A 17241-nucleotide genomic window follows, 5' to 3' on the forward strand; every position below is an offset into this window, starting at 1 on the left:
CCTGTTCTCTTTTTCTTGGTTTTGGATTGTGTTTTATGTATATATTTATAAATTCCTTAATAAAAAATATTTTTTTAAAAAAGAAGTTCAAACAGCAATCTATGGGCGGAAATCTCCATCCTGGGACTAGGCCCTGTGGCATGAATAGCGTGTTTCCTGCTATGGAGGCCGGCAGGACACACGGTAAATCCTCTGGCCCCGGCCTCATTGATTGTGCACTCAGGGATTTTACGCCGTATTCCATTGCGGGGCTGGCCTGATGGCGCTTACTCTGCAGTAATATCCGGGTGCCATATTGCAAAGGCGTCCAACATCACCGACCCACTATTGAAGAAAGAAGATGATCCTCCTGAAAATGAAGATGGATCTCTGGGAGCACTCAAAGGCCAGAAGGTGGACCTCCTGAGAAAGAATGTGGATCTCCAGGAACATCCTGAGGCTGGTAGATGGATCCCCTCCAGGATTTACCCAATCTGGAATGTTCACCTGCAGATGCACCCCTGTCCCTCTGCTGGGGTGTTCCGGGTTCCAGGGTTGCCAGCAGTCTCCATCCTGAAATCCGGAAGCAGCGCCCGGCATTGCTCAGGTGAGTCCCAATATCCGCAAGCCACATTTTCCATAAATGTTTTGCATCCATATGTTTTCCCGCTGGTGCTGTGGAGAATCAGGCTTGGGCGGCCGGGCCTTCAGCTGCATCCCATTAGCAGGTGCAAATGAATTTCACGCCAGCCCCCAGCTGGTTTCCCGATCGCCATGGTGGACACCAGTGGACAATCCCATGGGAAAATCACGCCAGCATAAAATCAATTTTTGGCTCTCCCACTGAATTCCTCCTCCCTGATCTTTGCACCACGGCTGCTGAGCAGATAGTATTTGTTAAAGGGTGTACTTGCCCCTAACTGGACCAGCAACATGAAGCAGAAACCTGTTTATCAGCGCTAAAGTTGTACAGCTGGTGAAGCGAGCAGCTCAAACGGTCGCCGCAATGACGGGTGAGGTGTCTCTGCAGGTGCAACTGGAAGGTTCACCTGCAGATGCACCCTCAGAGGCAGCTCAGTGCATCGAATCAAATATGAGGCCTTAGCCCAATTTTGGATGAACTTGGTACCTCCAGCTTCTGGCCTTTGCACAGTGTACTCTTGCCCAAAAATGAAATGTCTTTTTTTTTTAAATTTAGAATGCCCAATACATTTTATCCAATTTTTAAAAACATTTTTATTACTCTTTCTGAGTAACAAAGCCAGGGCTCAGAGTGTGGACAGGGGCGGACCCCTAATCCAACTCCTTGCCTGCTCCAAAAAGCAATTCAGATTCAAATTGAATCCAATTCATGGTCTCCACAAGAGGGACATACCAGATCTGAGCCAAAAAGCAGAGCAGATACTACACTTGATTATAGCCAAAAGGTCAAGAAGCGATTACATTTTATCCAATTAATGGACAATTTAGCGTGGCCAATCCACCTACCCTGCACACCTTTTGGGTTGTGGGGGCGAAACCCACGCAGACACGGGGAGAATGTGCAAACTCCACACGGACAGTGACCCAGAGCCAGGATCGAACCTGGGACCTCGGTGCCATGAGACAGCAGTGCTAACCACTGTGCCGCCGTGCTGGCCATAAAATGAAATTTTTACCCTGAACCCACCCTTTTAGTATTTGAGAGTTGTCAGCACCTGTGAAAACCCAACAGCTTGAGTCTCCTTTACGGGGAGAGGGACAGATTACTTCCCCAAAATAATGTCATAACCTGCCTGAGCTCTATTACCATAAAAAAGCCCAAATTCCATAGGGCTTCTTCACTTGATCAGAAGCTGGGAATTCTGTCAGTGGCAATATTGTTTACCATCTACTAGTTACACTACAACAACTTGTCAAGGCTCCTTTGGCTGGACCTTCAAAACCCAGGACCTCTACCACCTAGAAGAACAAGGGCAGCAAACACAGGGGAACATCACCATCTGCAAGTTCCGCTCAAAGCCACACACCATTCTGACTTGGGACTACATCGTCATTCCTTCACTATCGCTGGGTCAAAATCCTGAATTCCTGTCCTAACAGCACCGTGGATGGCCCTACACCACATGGAATGCAGCTCTTCAGGAAGGCAACTCGCCACAACCTTCTCAAGGGCAATTAGGATTGGGCAATAAATGCTGGCCAACCCAGTGCCACTCATATCCCACAATGAATTAAATTAAAAAGTTCTGGATTTCTACTACTATCCAAAGATGGGCAGGTTAAGTGGGGTTACGGGATGGGGTGGGGGAGTGACCCTAGGTAGGGGGTTCTTTCAGAGGGTTGGTTCCGACTCAATGGGCCAAATGGTCTTCTGCACTGTATTGATTTTATGGTTCTATGGTACTCTTTGCTTGCAGTGCAAGGTTGTTTTAATTCCCCCCCCCAGTGATGGGCATCCTGGGCTAACGAGTGGTCCTCCTTTACCTCAGTGGGCCACAAGATTGAAGTCGGGCATGTTGGCTAACTATGACACTTGAATAAGATTTAATACATTTCGTACGCGCCAAATATTTCCTAACAAGTTATAGAAAATGCTTCATCATTCATGTATTAATAGAACTGTCATCAACTCCAAGTGGTAAAAACAGAATAAGTATTTACGCTTAATTGGATGCAGAGGGAGTGCTCGACTCTTAACAGTCAATGTTGTGCGCAATCAATACGGACCTCACTTCACTTGCCCTCACTTTGAAAGTTTATCACTTCAGATATGCCAGTAGGAATAAAAGCTATGCAGATGGAAACCAGCAGAATGTGGCAATCATGGGCTTGGGCGACAGTCACCAAAATGTCTTGGAACCCTGACAGGCCATATGTGGGCCTCAGGCTGCACATTGCTCACAACTGTTCTAGACACCCTCTCAGCGAGAAAGATTTATATCCATTTTATCAGATTGTTTAATGATAAACACCTCAATTAATCACCCTATCATCTTTGAAACTCAAGGGAACGCAAGCCAAGTCTATGCAACCCGTCTTCATAAATTAACCTTTTTCGTCCTTTGGAATTTTAACTTTAAAACAAGCTATCAGGAATAATAATAACCTTTTATTGTCACAATTATGAAGTTACTGTGAGTTCGCCAAGGGAAAGCTTTGTATTCTGAGTGCTAAAGAAGCAAAAAATTCAGGACTCAGGGACTGCTCAAGACCAGCATGTGTCCCATTTTAAAATTCCTCATACCTCCTTACCTTTTTAGACTGTTCAATGCACTCTTCTCGCAGCAGCTCACAGTCTCGAATTTTGGTCTTGAGAAAATCCTGCTTAGATGCCGAGTGCATCAAACCTTTCGGATCCAAAGGGCCAATCACGTCATACCAAATGGGGCTGCCTTGTTTGTCATAGCCGCACATTCCTCCAGCAAAATAACGGGTAATGACCTGGCAGAAGACACAGAGCTCAACTCCCAGAGTCAACATTCTCGAGAAACACTTCATCTAAATTTCCCCCCATGTTTCCAATTTCCTTTCTCACCTCCCAAGAACTCCCGCAGCACAGAAGGGAGAAGGTCACCCAAAAGTGTCTCTCGGTACCTATAGGTAGAGTGTGCACAGGCGCTTTCTGATTATTACTTTCTCTAATTCCCTCTCTTTTTAAAAAAAAAAGGAAACATGGGTTGTTCACTGATTTTCAACGTGAGGAAGTTGATCGAAATTGGCTGTTGTTTAAATTACAATTTTTTTTTTTTAACATTCATTTAATGTGCCCAATTCTTTTGTTCCAATTAAGGAGCAAATTTAGCGTGGCCAATCCATCTACCCTGCACATCTTTTGGGTTGTGGGGTGAGGCCCATGCAGATATGGGTGAGAATGTGCACATTTCATTAAGCCAATGACCCGGGGCCAGGATCGAAACTGGGTCCTCGCCGCTGTGAGGCAGCAGTGCTAACCACCGTGCCGCCTACTGTTATTCAAATTTGGCAAAGAACTGCTTTAAAATGAAATAAATTGTGATTGCAATAACGTCAAAATTTGGACAAATTGGGAGGCCCATTCAGCCCATCTAGCCAATCCTGTCATAATAACCGAAGATCCAGCTCTCCATCAAATTGCCTCCTGAATGACTCCAGAGTATTAAATTTCCATTATTCCTGAAGAGCATCATTTACCACTTGTATGAAGAAATGTTTCTTGACACCAGTTCTGGACTTGTATTTTGCCAGTTACTATCCACGTCTCCTTGTCCTCAGGTCGCAGTTTAGCTTGGAACATTGCTCATTGTTACCTGGTTTTCAGTGCATCGTCTAATTCATAGAATTTACAGTGCAGAAAGAGGCCATTCAGCCCATCGAGTCTGCACCAGCCCTTACAAAGAGCTCCCTGTTGAAGCCCACATATCTATCCTATCGCCGTAATCCAGTAACCCCCACGTAACATTTTTTGGACACGAAGGGCAATTTAGCATGGCCAATCCACCTAACCCGCATATCCTTGGACTGTGGGAGGAAACCGGAGCACCCGGAGGAAACCCACGCACACACGGGGAGAACGTGCAGACTCCGCACAGACAGTGACCCAGCCGGGAATCGAACCTGGGACCCTGGAGCTGTGAAGCAACTGTGCTAACCACTATGCTACCGTGCTGCCCCTAGTAATAACTAGTAATTCCTAGTATTGCCTCATGGATTCTGAGTCGGACAACCCGAGTTGGATATTACCACCAGTGGAGTTATCTAATCTCTTCTCTCATTGCTTTGGCATGGGCAATTTAAAAAATTGTGTCCCTAAAAAGTGGTTTCCAATATAGGTCTCCACTTTATGTCAAATTGAACCATTTTATGGCTGTTGTTGCCAAGGGTATCACTGGTTCTATTCCCAGAATCTCGGTCACTTGCCTTTCCCATTAAGAAGCTTAGATTCTGGAATGTTTTTCATTACCCAATGTAAGTTAGGTTAAAGTCCCCAATTAGTGTGACATTTCAGTTTGCAAATACCTCCCTTTACCTCCCTTATCTCTTCATGAGTAATCTGTCCTGATTACTGTGACTCAGTGTTCAATTGAAAACCCCAAGAATTATTGTTGCTCTCTTCACATTATATACACCTAGCTAGATTATATCATTGGAAAACTTACCCTGTACCAACAGGGTTGCACCCTTTACCTTCCAGGTAACCTTGATATATAGAGCTCCTCCATTTATTTTAGTGCTTGTCTGTCCTTAATGACCATGCAAATTTTTGGTTAAACTTGCAGTGGTTAAACTTGTTTCTGAGATTCCTCTTGCATCACGGTTGCCATAATACAGGCCACGGTTGAGCCGGCCTGTTGTTACTGAATCATCTTGTTGCAAGTGGCTCTATAGTCAATGCACTTGTCTATGTTAAGCCTATCCTTCACACCATTCCTTTTCTGTTAGCCCTTTGTACTGTTCATTTTAATTCTTTTCGGTCTGTTCTCTTCATCAGTCCACACTGCTGGACTGGGGAGTACGGGGCACAATTTAGAAATTTGCAGATGCCTTGAAACTTGTAAATGTAGCGAGCACTAAGGAAGATAATAACAGACTTCAAGATGACAGAGATGCAGACTCAATAGGCCGAATGGCCTCCTTAAAACCATAGAATTAAAACAGTGCAAAATAATTTTCCATATACTCCACAATGCTAATGGACTGATTGTCAAAGAAATAGAGTTCATGAAGTTTAAGGTCAAACCACCAAACTTGCTGAACTGTTCGCGATGAACAAACATTTGAATAAGTTTGCTTAAAGTGAAATAAAATCATGGGCTAGAACAGGATGGCTAATTTACATTTCTTAATATCAACGTAACAAAACAATATTTAAAATGCCTAGAACTTGGGAGTGCAAATTGGCACACTTCATAGAATCCCTACAGTACAGAAGGAGGACATTCGGCCCATTGAGTCTACACCGACCCTCTCAAAGAGCACCATACCACACCTAGGCCGCCTTCTCCCTGTACCCCACCTAACCTGAAGCACGTAGACACAGGGAGAAAGTGCAAACTCCACACGGACAGTCACCCAAGGCTGGAATTGAACCCGGGTCGCTGCCGCTGTGAGACAGCAGTGCTAACCACTGTGCCCCCATGCTGTGTTCCGTTCTACGATTCTTTTAATTGTTTAATTATCATCAGCTTCCTCCACATACTTAAATCTCAGTGTACCTGACTTAGTTCAGACAGGTAGAAAGACATTTAACAGAACAGTTCATAATGTCACTTCACCGGTATATTTTCCACTCTTTTCATTATGAACTATGAAGTTCAGTACAAAGTTCAGGGTTCATTCATCTGTTCAATCAGATTTGAGTCAGATCACAAAGTTTTATTTTCCAAGATGGACAGAGGAACGGTCTTACCTCAGGGGGTTCCCAGTCATTCCTCAATGTGTCAACTTTCATCTGTCTCCTGAACTCTACATGCTAAAATAAAAATAAAAGTTACTTCCAGATCCAATGCAGAATCATTGCAAACTCATTGAACATGCTTATCGATTGACATCGTGGGCTGGATTTCATGTTGGTGACGGGGATCTTGCCCACTGATTCGAGAACCGGTGGGAAACACGCATCATTCTGTTGGGGGAGGCCATCCAAATTGAGTGCTTGTCAGACACCTAATTGGCCTTCCCCGGGAATGAGGACCCTGATGGCAGGAATCCTGCCCCTCCTCCCCCACCTGAGAGCCACCAGACAATCAGAGACCTGGTAGTTCTCCAGGGCTGTCAGTGCCAATGGGAGTGGCGGCTGTTGTCGGCAATGCTCCAGAGGCTTTGCTAAGGTCCATCGTTGGATCCATGGACACAGGTGACTGAGGGCGGGATGGGATCCATGGGGTGGGGGTCGTGAGAGACAGGGAGGAAGGGCAGTTGGAGGCAAAAGCAGGGAGTGACCTCCAGTGACTACATCCCTGCCCGATGCCAGGCCCTTCTATCAGGTACTGAGTGTCTGACAACAAAGGAACTCTCCCCCCGCACAACTTCTGCTGGACAACCTTGAGAAGGCACCAGAAAGCTATGGGACTCCCTTAAATACCAGTGGGCCTCCCGGTTTTTAGTAGGTGATAGGGCTTGACCGACAGTTAACAGTTCTGGACGTCCGGTGGCCATGGAGTGAGTGGTCATACATTTGGTGGCTCCTGCTCAAGGTGGAAATCTTTGGCCTTTTCTCGTCCGAAGGGCACAGTATTTGAGGGTCAGAGATGCAGGAGTGCTTGGGGAAGGTAATACTCCTCTGGTGTGGCTGGTGGATGGATCCGCAGACAAGGAGATGTGCAAGCACGAAAGAGCAGCGGGAGCTGGAGAGTCTTTGTGGTGCGCACAGGAAAAGATGACGGAGGACAATGGGAGGGGCAGGGGCTGGCGGGTGGGAGGAAGCCCAGTGGTCAATGGAGCAGTTGGTAGAGTTTCTGAACAATAAGTTCCTGCAACAGAGGAAAGAGGCCTTGGAAGACCTGGCCAAGATCTGGGATCGAGTGAACCGAGCAGAGTCTGGAATCCTCTGGCCGGGCGATCCAGAAAGTGGAGGAGGCGGTAGCGCGAGGAGCAGTTAGCCTTGTTGGTGGCGGAGGTGGGAGTACTGCGGAAGAGCCAGAAGAGACTGAGAGAAGGTGGAGGATCTGGAGAATGGCTCCAGGACACAAAACTTAAGGATTGTTTGAAGGCATTGATGGTGCGGAAGCCGCTGTGTATGTGGCAACGATGCTGGAAGAGGGGGCCGTTGATCGAGCTCTCGAGTGAACCGAGCGCACAGGGCAGAGGGGTGGAGGCCGCAGGTGGGCGAGCCAGCAAGGGCGATAATGGTGTGGTTGCACCGATTTCTGAGCAGGGAGGAAATTCTTTGATAGGCGAGGCAGACCAAGAAGTGTCCCTGGGAAGAGAGTGAGCTGCAGGTGTACCAGAACCTGGGTGCGGAGCTGGCGAAGAGGACGGCCGTGTTTAATCAGATTAAGGCTGCCCTCTTTGAAAAGGGGGTGAAAAGTGCAGTATTATACCCGGCCCGCCTCTGGGTGACTTACCAGAAACGAGAACGCTATTTTGACACGTGAGAGGAGCTGATGGAATTTATTTATTTACTTTTTTTAAAAATAATTTTTATTAAAGGTTTTCATAAAATATCAATAACAAAATGAGAAAAAAAAAGAGCCAAACAGGGTTAAGTACAAAACACAATCTAGAAAAGCAACCCCCCATATCACCCCCCCACCCCCCCGTACATAAATAATAAATTAACATTAACACCCCAACTTAACACAACAGGTATATACACCCCCTCAGACCCTCCAGTGTAAATAACAAAACCAATTATAAAGTAACCCCCCCCCCCCCTCGAGCTGCTGCTGCCATTGACCAATGTCTATCGTTCTGCCTCTGATGGAATTTATGAGGGACAATGGACTGGGAGGAGTGTGAGGACATTGAGCTTTGGAGGAGTTTTGTGTGTTTTTAAATTATTTGGCGGTGGGCTTTCAGGGGCAGTTCTCCCGGGGAGCAGTGATGGTGGGTGTGCCTTGTTGTTACTCGTCAGGGTTGACGGCTGGGATATTCGGGGGCGAGGGAAACTGGAGGAGGCAGGGTGGTTGGAGGCCTTGGGCGGGGGTCACCATGCTAACTGGGCGGACTAGTTAATGGGAGAGAAGTGGGGGTTTGCCAGGAGGGCGGCATGGGGTTGGGGATGGGGTTGGTTTTCTTTTGAGGGTCAGGGGAGAGGAGGGGGAGAGTTGCTGACAAGGGTTTGGTTAATGTGGCGCATTTGGGAAAGGATCGATGGCATGGACATCCAGGGTTGGGCCTGGAGGGGTGCGTGACGCGGGCTGGCTCAAAAAGGGGTATGGTTGATCGACAGGGGAATGGGGAGGAGAGCTCCCCGACCAGGCTGGTCACATGGAATGTGAGAGGTTTGAATGGGCAGGTTAACAGTCGCGTGAGTTCATGCATTTGAAGAGTCTGAAGGTGGACGTGGCATTTCTGCAGGAGACACACCTGAAGCTGGGGGATCAGACGAAGCTGAGAAATGGATGGGTGGGGCAGGTGTTTCATTCAGGGTTGAATATGAAGATGGGGGGGGGTGGGTTGGCGGGTTGTATTTCAGGTGGGGAGCATTTTGGCGGACCAGGGGGGAGATATGTGATGGTTCTTGGAAAGTTGGAGGGGATGCCAGTGGTTCTGGTAAACGTCTATGCCCTGAATTGGGATGACGTGGATTTTATGAGGCAGGGGAAGATTCCAGATTTGAACTCGCATCGGTTGATTATGGGGGTGATTTTAATACGGTCATAAAACCGTGTTTGGACCAGTCCAGTCCCAAGTGGTCGAGGGTATCAGCAGTGGCCAGCTGAGGTTTAAGGAACGCATGGGAGGTGGACCCGTGGTGGTTTGGGAGGCTGAGAACAAAGGAGTTTTCATATTTCTCCCATGTGCACCGGGTGTACACCTGGATTGATTTTTTTGTGTTGGTCAAGACGTTGCTGGCGGGAGTGGCGATTGTGGTTTCAGACCACCCGCCACATTGGGTGGATTTGCGGGTGGTCCAGGGGAGTCGCTCAGCGCCTGCAGAGGAGGCTGGATATGGGGTTGCTGACGGATGAGGAGATGTGTGAGCGGGTGAGGGCTGCCATTCAGGGCTACATGGAGCTGATCGACACGGGGAGGGTCACAGTCTTCGCCATGCTGTTGGAGACACTCCAGGCTGTAGTCAGGGGAGAGTTTATATCAATCCGGGTGCATAGAGAGAAAACGGAGCGGGAGGAGAGGGCAAGACTGCTGGATGACATTTTGAGGGTGAACAGGAGATATTTGGAGACGCCGAGGGCTGCCATTCAGGGCTCCAAGTAGAGTTTGGGCTAGTTTCTACAGGGAAGGCAGTGGGGCAGCAATGGAGGGATAGAGGGGCAGAGTATGAGTGTGGGGAGAAGGCGGGCAGGATGTTGGCCCACCAGTTGAGAAACCAGGAGGGGCGAGGGAGATCGGTAGAGTTTTAAAAAAATTTAGAGTACCCAATTCTTTTTTTTCCCAATTAAGGGGCAATCCACCTACCCTGCACATCTTTGGGTTGTGAGGGCGAGACCCAGCCAGACATGGGGAGAATGTGCAAACTGCACACGGACAGTGACCCGGGGCAGGTATGAAACTCAGGTGCTCAGCGGCGTGAGGCAACTGTGCTAACCACTGGAGATCGGTAGTTAAGGATGATAAGATTAAGGTGGTGATGGACCCGGAGGGGGTGAATGGGGTGTTCGAGGCGTTTTCCAGGCAGCTCTACAAGTCAGAGCCCCCAACCTGGAAGGAGGGGTTGCAGCAGTTCCTGGATTGGTTAGAGTTTCCTAAAGTGAAGGAGGGACTGGGGGCCCGAATTGGGCTGAGATAGGTGATGGATGGTACGGGGACGATGCAGGACGGGAAGGTCCTGGGGTCGGACAGGTTGCTGGTGGAGTTTTATAGAAAGTTTGGGGCGGAGCTGGGGCCACTGCTGGCGAGGGTGTATAATGAAGCGAGGGAGGGGGGGGAATTCCCCCCTACATTTTCATAGGCTTCCATCTCCCTGATTTTGAAGACGGGCAAGCACCCGGAGCAGTATGGGTTGTGCCGCCCCATATCATTGTTGAATGTGAGCAGCAAGTTAATGTTGAAGGTTTTGGCATCACAAATTGAGGACTGTGTGCCCAGGGGTGATAGGCGAGAATCAGACTGGTTTTGTGAAGGGAAGGCAGTTGTCAGCGAATGTGAGAAGGTTATTCAATGAAATCATGATGCCTTCGGAGGGGCAGGAGGTGGAGTTGGTGGTGGCGATGGATGCGGAAAAGGCTTTTGATCAGGTGGAGTGGGCATATTTGTTGGAGGTGCGGGGGAGGTTTGGGTTCATGCAGGGGTTTGTGGATTGGATCCGGCTGCTATATAAGGTGCAGGTTGCGAGCTTGCGAACAAACTGAGTGAGTTCACGGTTCTTCGGGCTGCATTATGGGACAAGGCAGGGGTATCCACTCTCCACTGGCAGGGGACATTAAGAGGGAATGGGAGGAGGAGCTGGGAGGGGTGGTGGGGGCTGGGATGTGGACAGAGGCCTTTTGGAGGATGGATGCATTTTCGTCGTATGTGAGACTAAGCCTCATCCAGTTCAAAGTAGTACAGAGGGCTCATATGAGGGGTGAATAGAAGTAAGTTCATTGCAGGGGTAGAGGATAGGTGTGGGCGGTGCACAGGGGGGCCCGCGAATTACGTGCACATGTTCTGGCCGTGTCCGAGACTGAGGAGGTTCTGGCAGGAGTTCTCGGACGTGATGACCGGGGTGTTGGGTGTGGAGGTGGTTGCGAGTCCAGAGGTGGTGATATTTAGGGTGTCGGAACATCCAGGAGTCCAGGGGGTGAGAGAGGCCGATGTTTTGGCCTTTGCCTCCTTGATAGTCTAGAGACGGATTTTGCTAGGGTGGGGAGACTCGGAGCCTCCGAAAGCGGGTGGTGTAGGTGAGCGACCTGGCGGAATTCCTAAGGTTGGAAATGGTCAAGTTGGCTCTGAGGACGTCGGCAGAGGAGTTCACCCGGAGGTGGAAGCCGTTTATTGATTTCTTTAACGAGGATTGAGGTGTCAGCAAGGAGTGGGGGGAGGTAAGGGGTTTGAAATGGGGAAGGCGGGATGGGTTGGTGACAGGGGGGCAAGTGAGGTGTGGTTATTCATGCAGATATTCTGTTGTTCTTCTGATTTTTGTGTATATGTGTGAAAATGCCTTGAATTAAATATTTTCCAAAAGAAACAGTTACAACAGTTCTTAAGTGAAAGAGAACCAATTAACTTACCTCCTAATGCTGCCACTATATTCCAATGAAGCAATATAGTTCAAATACCACTCATGAATAAAGTTAACAAGCAGGTTTTTTACTTGCTTTCTCTCTGCAGGATCTTTGAAGACAGAATCTTTCAGGACCAAACTGTTCAGATTGAAATCCTAGAAAGAACTAACTTTTTCAGACAGACCTGGCTCCTCCCCTTAATTACATCAACTGTACCAAAGCATAAGGCATTCTTCTGTCTCCTCCCAAAGGATGTCCCATGACCTGTTTACCCAGAACCAAACACAATACCCCTCATAAATTATCTACATCCCAGTTGTCCTTTAAATGTAAACAATATTCCATTAGCTAGCTAACTGCAAACAAGTAAATTGGTTTCAAATTTATTAATAGAGCACTTTACCTGCAAAATAAATGATTATGACACTTTTATGACCCTTTAATCATGGCTTTAGCAGACTTACTGACTGTATGCATCTTAACCCAGGTTTAATAACATTATTGCAAAAAAGATATAAATTATACAAAATATAAAATATGACAATATTTTACATTCATCACAATTTTTAGTGCAATTTGAATAGCAGTTTCTCCTACCTTGCGAATCATAAACTCCGCTTTCTGAAGGTTGAAACCCCTGGCTGCAAATAAAGAAAGTTTTCTGTCACTTTTTCTCATTCTTGTCTTGGAATATATTTCACAATCAGGGACACATACAAGGTAAAGCTTGAGCTGAAAAACAAGTTTAAGTTATGAAATCTGCTGTGACTTGCCTGAAGTCTGAAACAATCACACTTTGCAGGGGAGTACGAGGAGGCATAGGGGTTGTTTGGGGAGCATTGAATAGCATGGATGCGGCATGGGGAGTGTGTGGGCGGAGGTGAAGGGGCATCAGGGCGAGAAGGCCTTTGTTTTTATTAAACTGGAACCAAATTCCAGAGCATGGAGACAGCCCTTTCAAACAGCCCACCTCAGTAACCAGCAGCCCCTGTGGCTGCCTTGAAACCTTTTCCCAGGTCAGCTGGTCCGACTGCAGCCCGCACCCACAATCCCATCCGGAATGAAAATCCCGCCCCCTCCTGGCACTTTCTCTCAAGGTGGGCAGGCCAGCAATTTTTCCAACTCCTGCTAACCATGTCAAGGATAAAAATTCAGCCCTTAAACACAACGGTTGGAGCTGACATTTGGCATAACTCTCCAAATTCCACCATGTGCTGTGGAGCGATACTTTATTTGTGCAGTAATGAGCAATGTGGCAAACATGATAGTTGTGTATACATCCGCTTAACAATATAGTTCCTAATTCTTTTTGCATGTAACAATATAACAAACCATTTGGAACAGGACATTAGACAAAGTAGAATAATGATAAGATGTAAGCCAGAGGAGTAGACTTGTGTTTCAACTCATAACACCCTCACTCACAACCACCTAGTCACCGCTTATACCCATAGATTCAACTCCCCACCCCAGAGGTTCATTCATTTATTCCCTACTTTTGCTCCTGTGCACTCCTATTTCCCTTCTCCCATCTTTGGAATTATAGCGCAAGTTGCATTGTGACATACTTAAGATGCAAACTGTGAACTCATTAGCACAGATCATTGGCTGGATTCTCTGTCAGCGGGATCCTCCGCTTTACCGGCAGCACACTCACACCCACGGGTGCCCACAATGGGAAACCCTATTGGCCAGCTGCCGGGCCGGAGTTTCCCGTTGCTGGCGGGGGAGCGCCGCGCCTAAAAATGGGTGCAGCGGGACGGAGAATCCCGCCTCATATTTCTGACAGACTTTAGAACAATCAGTGGGAGTAACAGCAAAATATGTTCACCCGATTTGTAATTTCCTGCACACAAAAGATTTGTTCAGTTTACGGTTTTGTGTTTGTCCCCATTGTTAATTTACCTCCTGGAAGCGGTGGAAAAATAACCCAATGTGTCACACATCTGCACCTCCTTTGCTCGAGCACCATTGCATATTCATGGCTGTGGTTGCAGTTTCTTCGTTGCTATAACAAAGATTGATTTTCAAGCTGTTCCAAAGGATGCATATGCATGAGAGAAGCAGCATGGCGGCACAGTGGTTAGCACTGCTGCCTCACAGTGCCAGGGGCCCGGGTTCGAGACTAGTCAAATTTATTATTGTATAACAAACTGTGGTTGGAAACTAATGCTAACAAACTGGAACAATCACAAACACAACTAACCACAACTACTTCTCCTACAGACTCCCCCGAGGTTGTTAGTTTTGAAGAATATAAGTTTTCATAGTGTTATGGGCCAGCGTTTAGAGAACACCAAAGTATATCATGGAGTTCACCTGACCTACAACTTTTAATAGATTTTGGTTATGGGGAGCACAAGGGCCCACTTTCCAGGTCTGATGCAACAAAGATCTTAAACATTTTTAAACAAAACAATGTTTATTCTATGAACCCAGTTAACATATTATAAACATGCAGTAAACATGAGTTTGATAAAAGTTGTTTGTAAAAGTTGATAAGAATCAACTCCTAACACAATTACCCCCCCCCCCCCCCCCCAAGATACAGTACTCTATAGGTAACTCTTAGTAACTTTCCTAACAACATCCATAAGCCAAACACCCTTTTTTCCTGCAAACAATAGTAGGTTTGCATTCCTTACAGAAACAGGAATTACTTTGAAATTATCCAGTGATCTGGAGACATTCTTTAGCATGCAGAAAGAGAGAGACCAAAATACACCTTCTTGGTTTGGATGCAGCTCCCCAACTGAAACCACAAATAAAACTCAGCCAAAAACAGCTTCCAGCTCAAAACAACAGTAAAAAGCAGAGCCAGAGCCCAGCTCCACCCACACAATGACATCACTGCAGCCACTTGAAAAGACAAACATTTCTTAAAGTGACATTCCCATGACAATAGACATCTCTGCTTGCAGTTGAGCAACAGGTTTTTTAACTTTCAGTACCTGTCCTTGCTTTGAGATTGAGATTACAACTGATTCCTTATCTTCTCATTCACTTGCTGTTTGGTATGGCACGGCATAGTTGTTTGTAGCTTTCGACTCATTAACAATTCTGATGGCGACAAACCACAACTTAAAGGAAATGCTCGATAGCGGAGTAATGCTAGATATGGATCATCTTGACTGTCCATGGATTTGTTCAGTAGTTGTTTGACTATCTGCACACCTTTCTCTGCTTTGCCATATGACTGAGGGTACAATGGACTTGAATGTTATTTGTCTGAAGTCACAATGCTGTGCAATTGCCTTCCATTCTTTATAATTGAAACACGGACCACTGGCACTCATGATGACCTGAGGATTGCCATGACGTGCAATTATTGCTTTTGTGTGCATAATAACACAATTGGCTGACAAGCTTGACAACTGTGCCACTTCAGGATCGTTTGAATAGTCGTCGACTATTAACAAATATTCTTTACCTTCAAGGTAGAATACACTTTTCCACCATTGTCTGTATATCTTTATTTATTCCTGGACATAAACTGTATCGCGCGCTCTTCTCTTACATTTCTCTGTTCTTTAAAAAATAAATCCTGCTTTTTGTTTTGTGGAAGCTGTTTGTAATGCCTTCTCTATTGATTTGGGAACAGTGGAAGAGCTGAGTGAGTTAAGGTTTTCATTTGTACTGTTGGGGGATGGAGGTGTGCTTGTTTAGATTTTGGTGATTTTCTGTTGGGCAATTGTATGGGGATTGTTTGATGTTGGAGTATGTTTGTATGAGCGGGGCAGGATGGGGAGGAAACAATAAGTGGGAGACTATCCAACATCAGGGGTGGGGGCCACCAAGCTATCTTGGCGGGCTAGCTCACGGAAGCGCAGTGGGGGGTGTGCATATGTTCGGTTTATTAAAGGGGTTGGGTTACAGAGTGTTGTTACTAGGAGGGGGGGAAATGTTCTGCTGAAGAGGGAGGGACTTGGGCTGAGGGACAGAGAGGATGCCTGGGGTCGGGTTGGTGGAGGTGCGGAGCATGGGCTGGAGGCGGGCCCAAAAAGGGGGATGGTTGATTGGCAAAGGGGAGGGGCAATGAGCCCCTCAACAAGGCTGATCACCTGGAATGTTCGAGGGTTAAATGGGCCGGTCAAGAGGGCACGTGTGTTTGCGCATCTTAAGGGACTGAAGGCGGACGTGGTAATGTTGCAGGAGACGCACCTTAGAGTAACTGACCAGATTAGATTGAGGAAAGGCTGGGTCAGTCAGGTCTTTCACTCGGGACTAGATTCAAAGACTAGAGAGGTCGCGAACCTGATCAATAAGTGGTTGAATAGTCTCGGATGTGGGAGGACGGTACATTATGGTCAGTGGGAAACTGGAGGGGGTGCTGGTGGTATTAGTAAATGTATATGCGCCAAATTGGGATGATGTGGAGTTTATAAAGAGGATGCTGGGGAAGATATCGGTCCTGGACTCGCACAGGTTGGTCATGGGAGGGGACTTCAACAGTTATGGACCCCGGCTTGGACCGGTCAAGCTCGAAAACGGGCAGGATGCCAGCAATGGCAAAGGAACTAAAAGGGTTTATGGAGCAGATGGGGGGGGGGGGGGGGGGGGGGGGGGGCGGCAAGGAGTTCTCTTTCTACTCACACGTGCATAAAGTGTACTCCCGGATTGATTTCCTTAATTTGAGCAGGGCCTTACTGGCGGGGGTGGTGGACACGGGGTACTCGGCGATCACAATCTCAGACCATGCTCCGCACTGGGTTGACCTGCAGGTTAGTAAAGACAGTAACCAGCACCCGCAATGGAGGTTAGATGTGGGACTTTTGGTTGACGAAGGGGTGTGAGAGTGGCTGAGGAAATGTATTCAGAACTACATGCAACGACACGGGGGAAATTTCAGCAGCGGTGGTCTGGGAAGCACTGAAGACGGAGGTCAGAGGGGAGCTGATCTCGATACGGGCCGATAGAGAGAAGGTGGACAGGGCAGAGATGGACCGACTGGTAAAGGAGATACTACAGATCGATAGGAGGTATGCAGAGACCCCAGAGGCAGGGCTTTTAAAGGAACGGTGGAGGCTACAGGCGGAGTTTGGCTTGTTAACCACAGGGAGGGCGGTGGGGCAGCTGAGAAAGGCGAGGGGAGCGATCTGTGAGTATGGAGAGAAGGCCAGCAGAATGCTTGCATAGCAGCTTAGAAAGAGGGAGGCAGCCAGGGAGATAGGGAAAGTAAATGACGGAGATGGGAACCTGGTTGGAGATTCAGCAGCGGTGAATAGGGATTTCTACAGTAGGCTGTATAGTTTGGAACCCCCTATGGGGCCAGAGGGGATGAGGCACTTCTTGGGGGTCTGAATTTCCCAAAGGTGGACAGGGAGCTGGTAGAATGGCTGGGGGCCCCGATCGGGTTGGAAGAGATAGTGGAGGGTCTGAAGGCCATGCAGTCGGGTAAAGCCCCGGGGCTGGACGGGTGGAGTTTTATAAAGTTCTCTGGGATATTGGGGCCGGTGTTGATGAGGATGTTCAA

General features: G+C 47.5%; 1 protein-coding gene and 1 pseudogene across 5 annotated transcripts in view; both read right to left on the reverse strand.

Moving 5' to 3' along the window:
• Positions 1–17241, reverse strand: part of LOC140404745 (SEC14-like protein 2) — a 162131-nt gene that overhangs the window by 95286 nt on the left and 49604 nt on the right. For all 5 annotated transcript variants that reach the window (XM_072493557.1, XM_072493567.1, XM_072493489.1 and 2 more), the window contains 3 exons: positions 12366–12409; positions 6347–6409; positions 3214–3402 (listed from right to left, as the gene is read on the reverse strand). In XM_072493557.1, coding sequence (XP_072349658.1) covers positions 3214–3402; positions 6347–6409; positions 12366–12409 — 296 coding nt within the window. The remainder of the gene's footprint in view (positions 1–3213; positions 3403–6346; positions 6410–12365; positions 12410–17241) is intronic.
• LOC140430282 (U2 spliceosomal RNA) lies at positions 1214–1419 on the reverse strand (annotated as a pseudogene).

Source organism: Scyliorhinus torazame, chromosome 1 (genome assembly GCF_047496885.1).
Source record: "Scyliorhinus torazame isolate Kashiwa2021f chromosome 1, sScyTor2.1, whole genome shotgun sequence".
In the NCBI taxonomy this organism is placed as follows: Eukaryota; Metazoa; Chordata; class Chondrichthyes; order Carcharhiniformes; family Scyliorhinidae; genus Scyliorhinus; species Scyliorhinus torazame.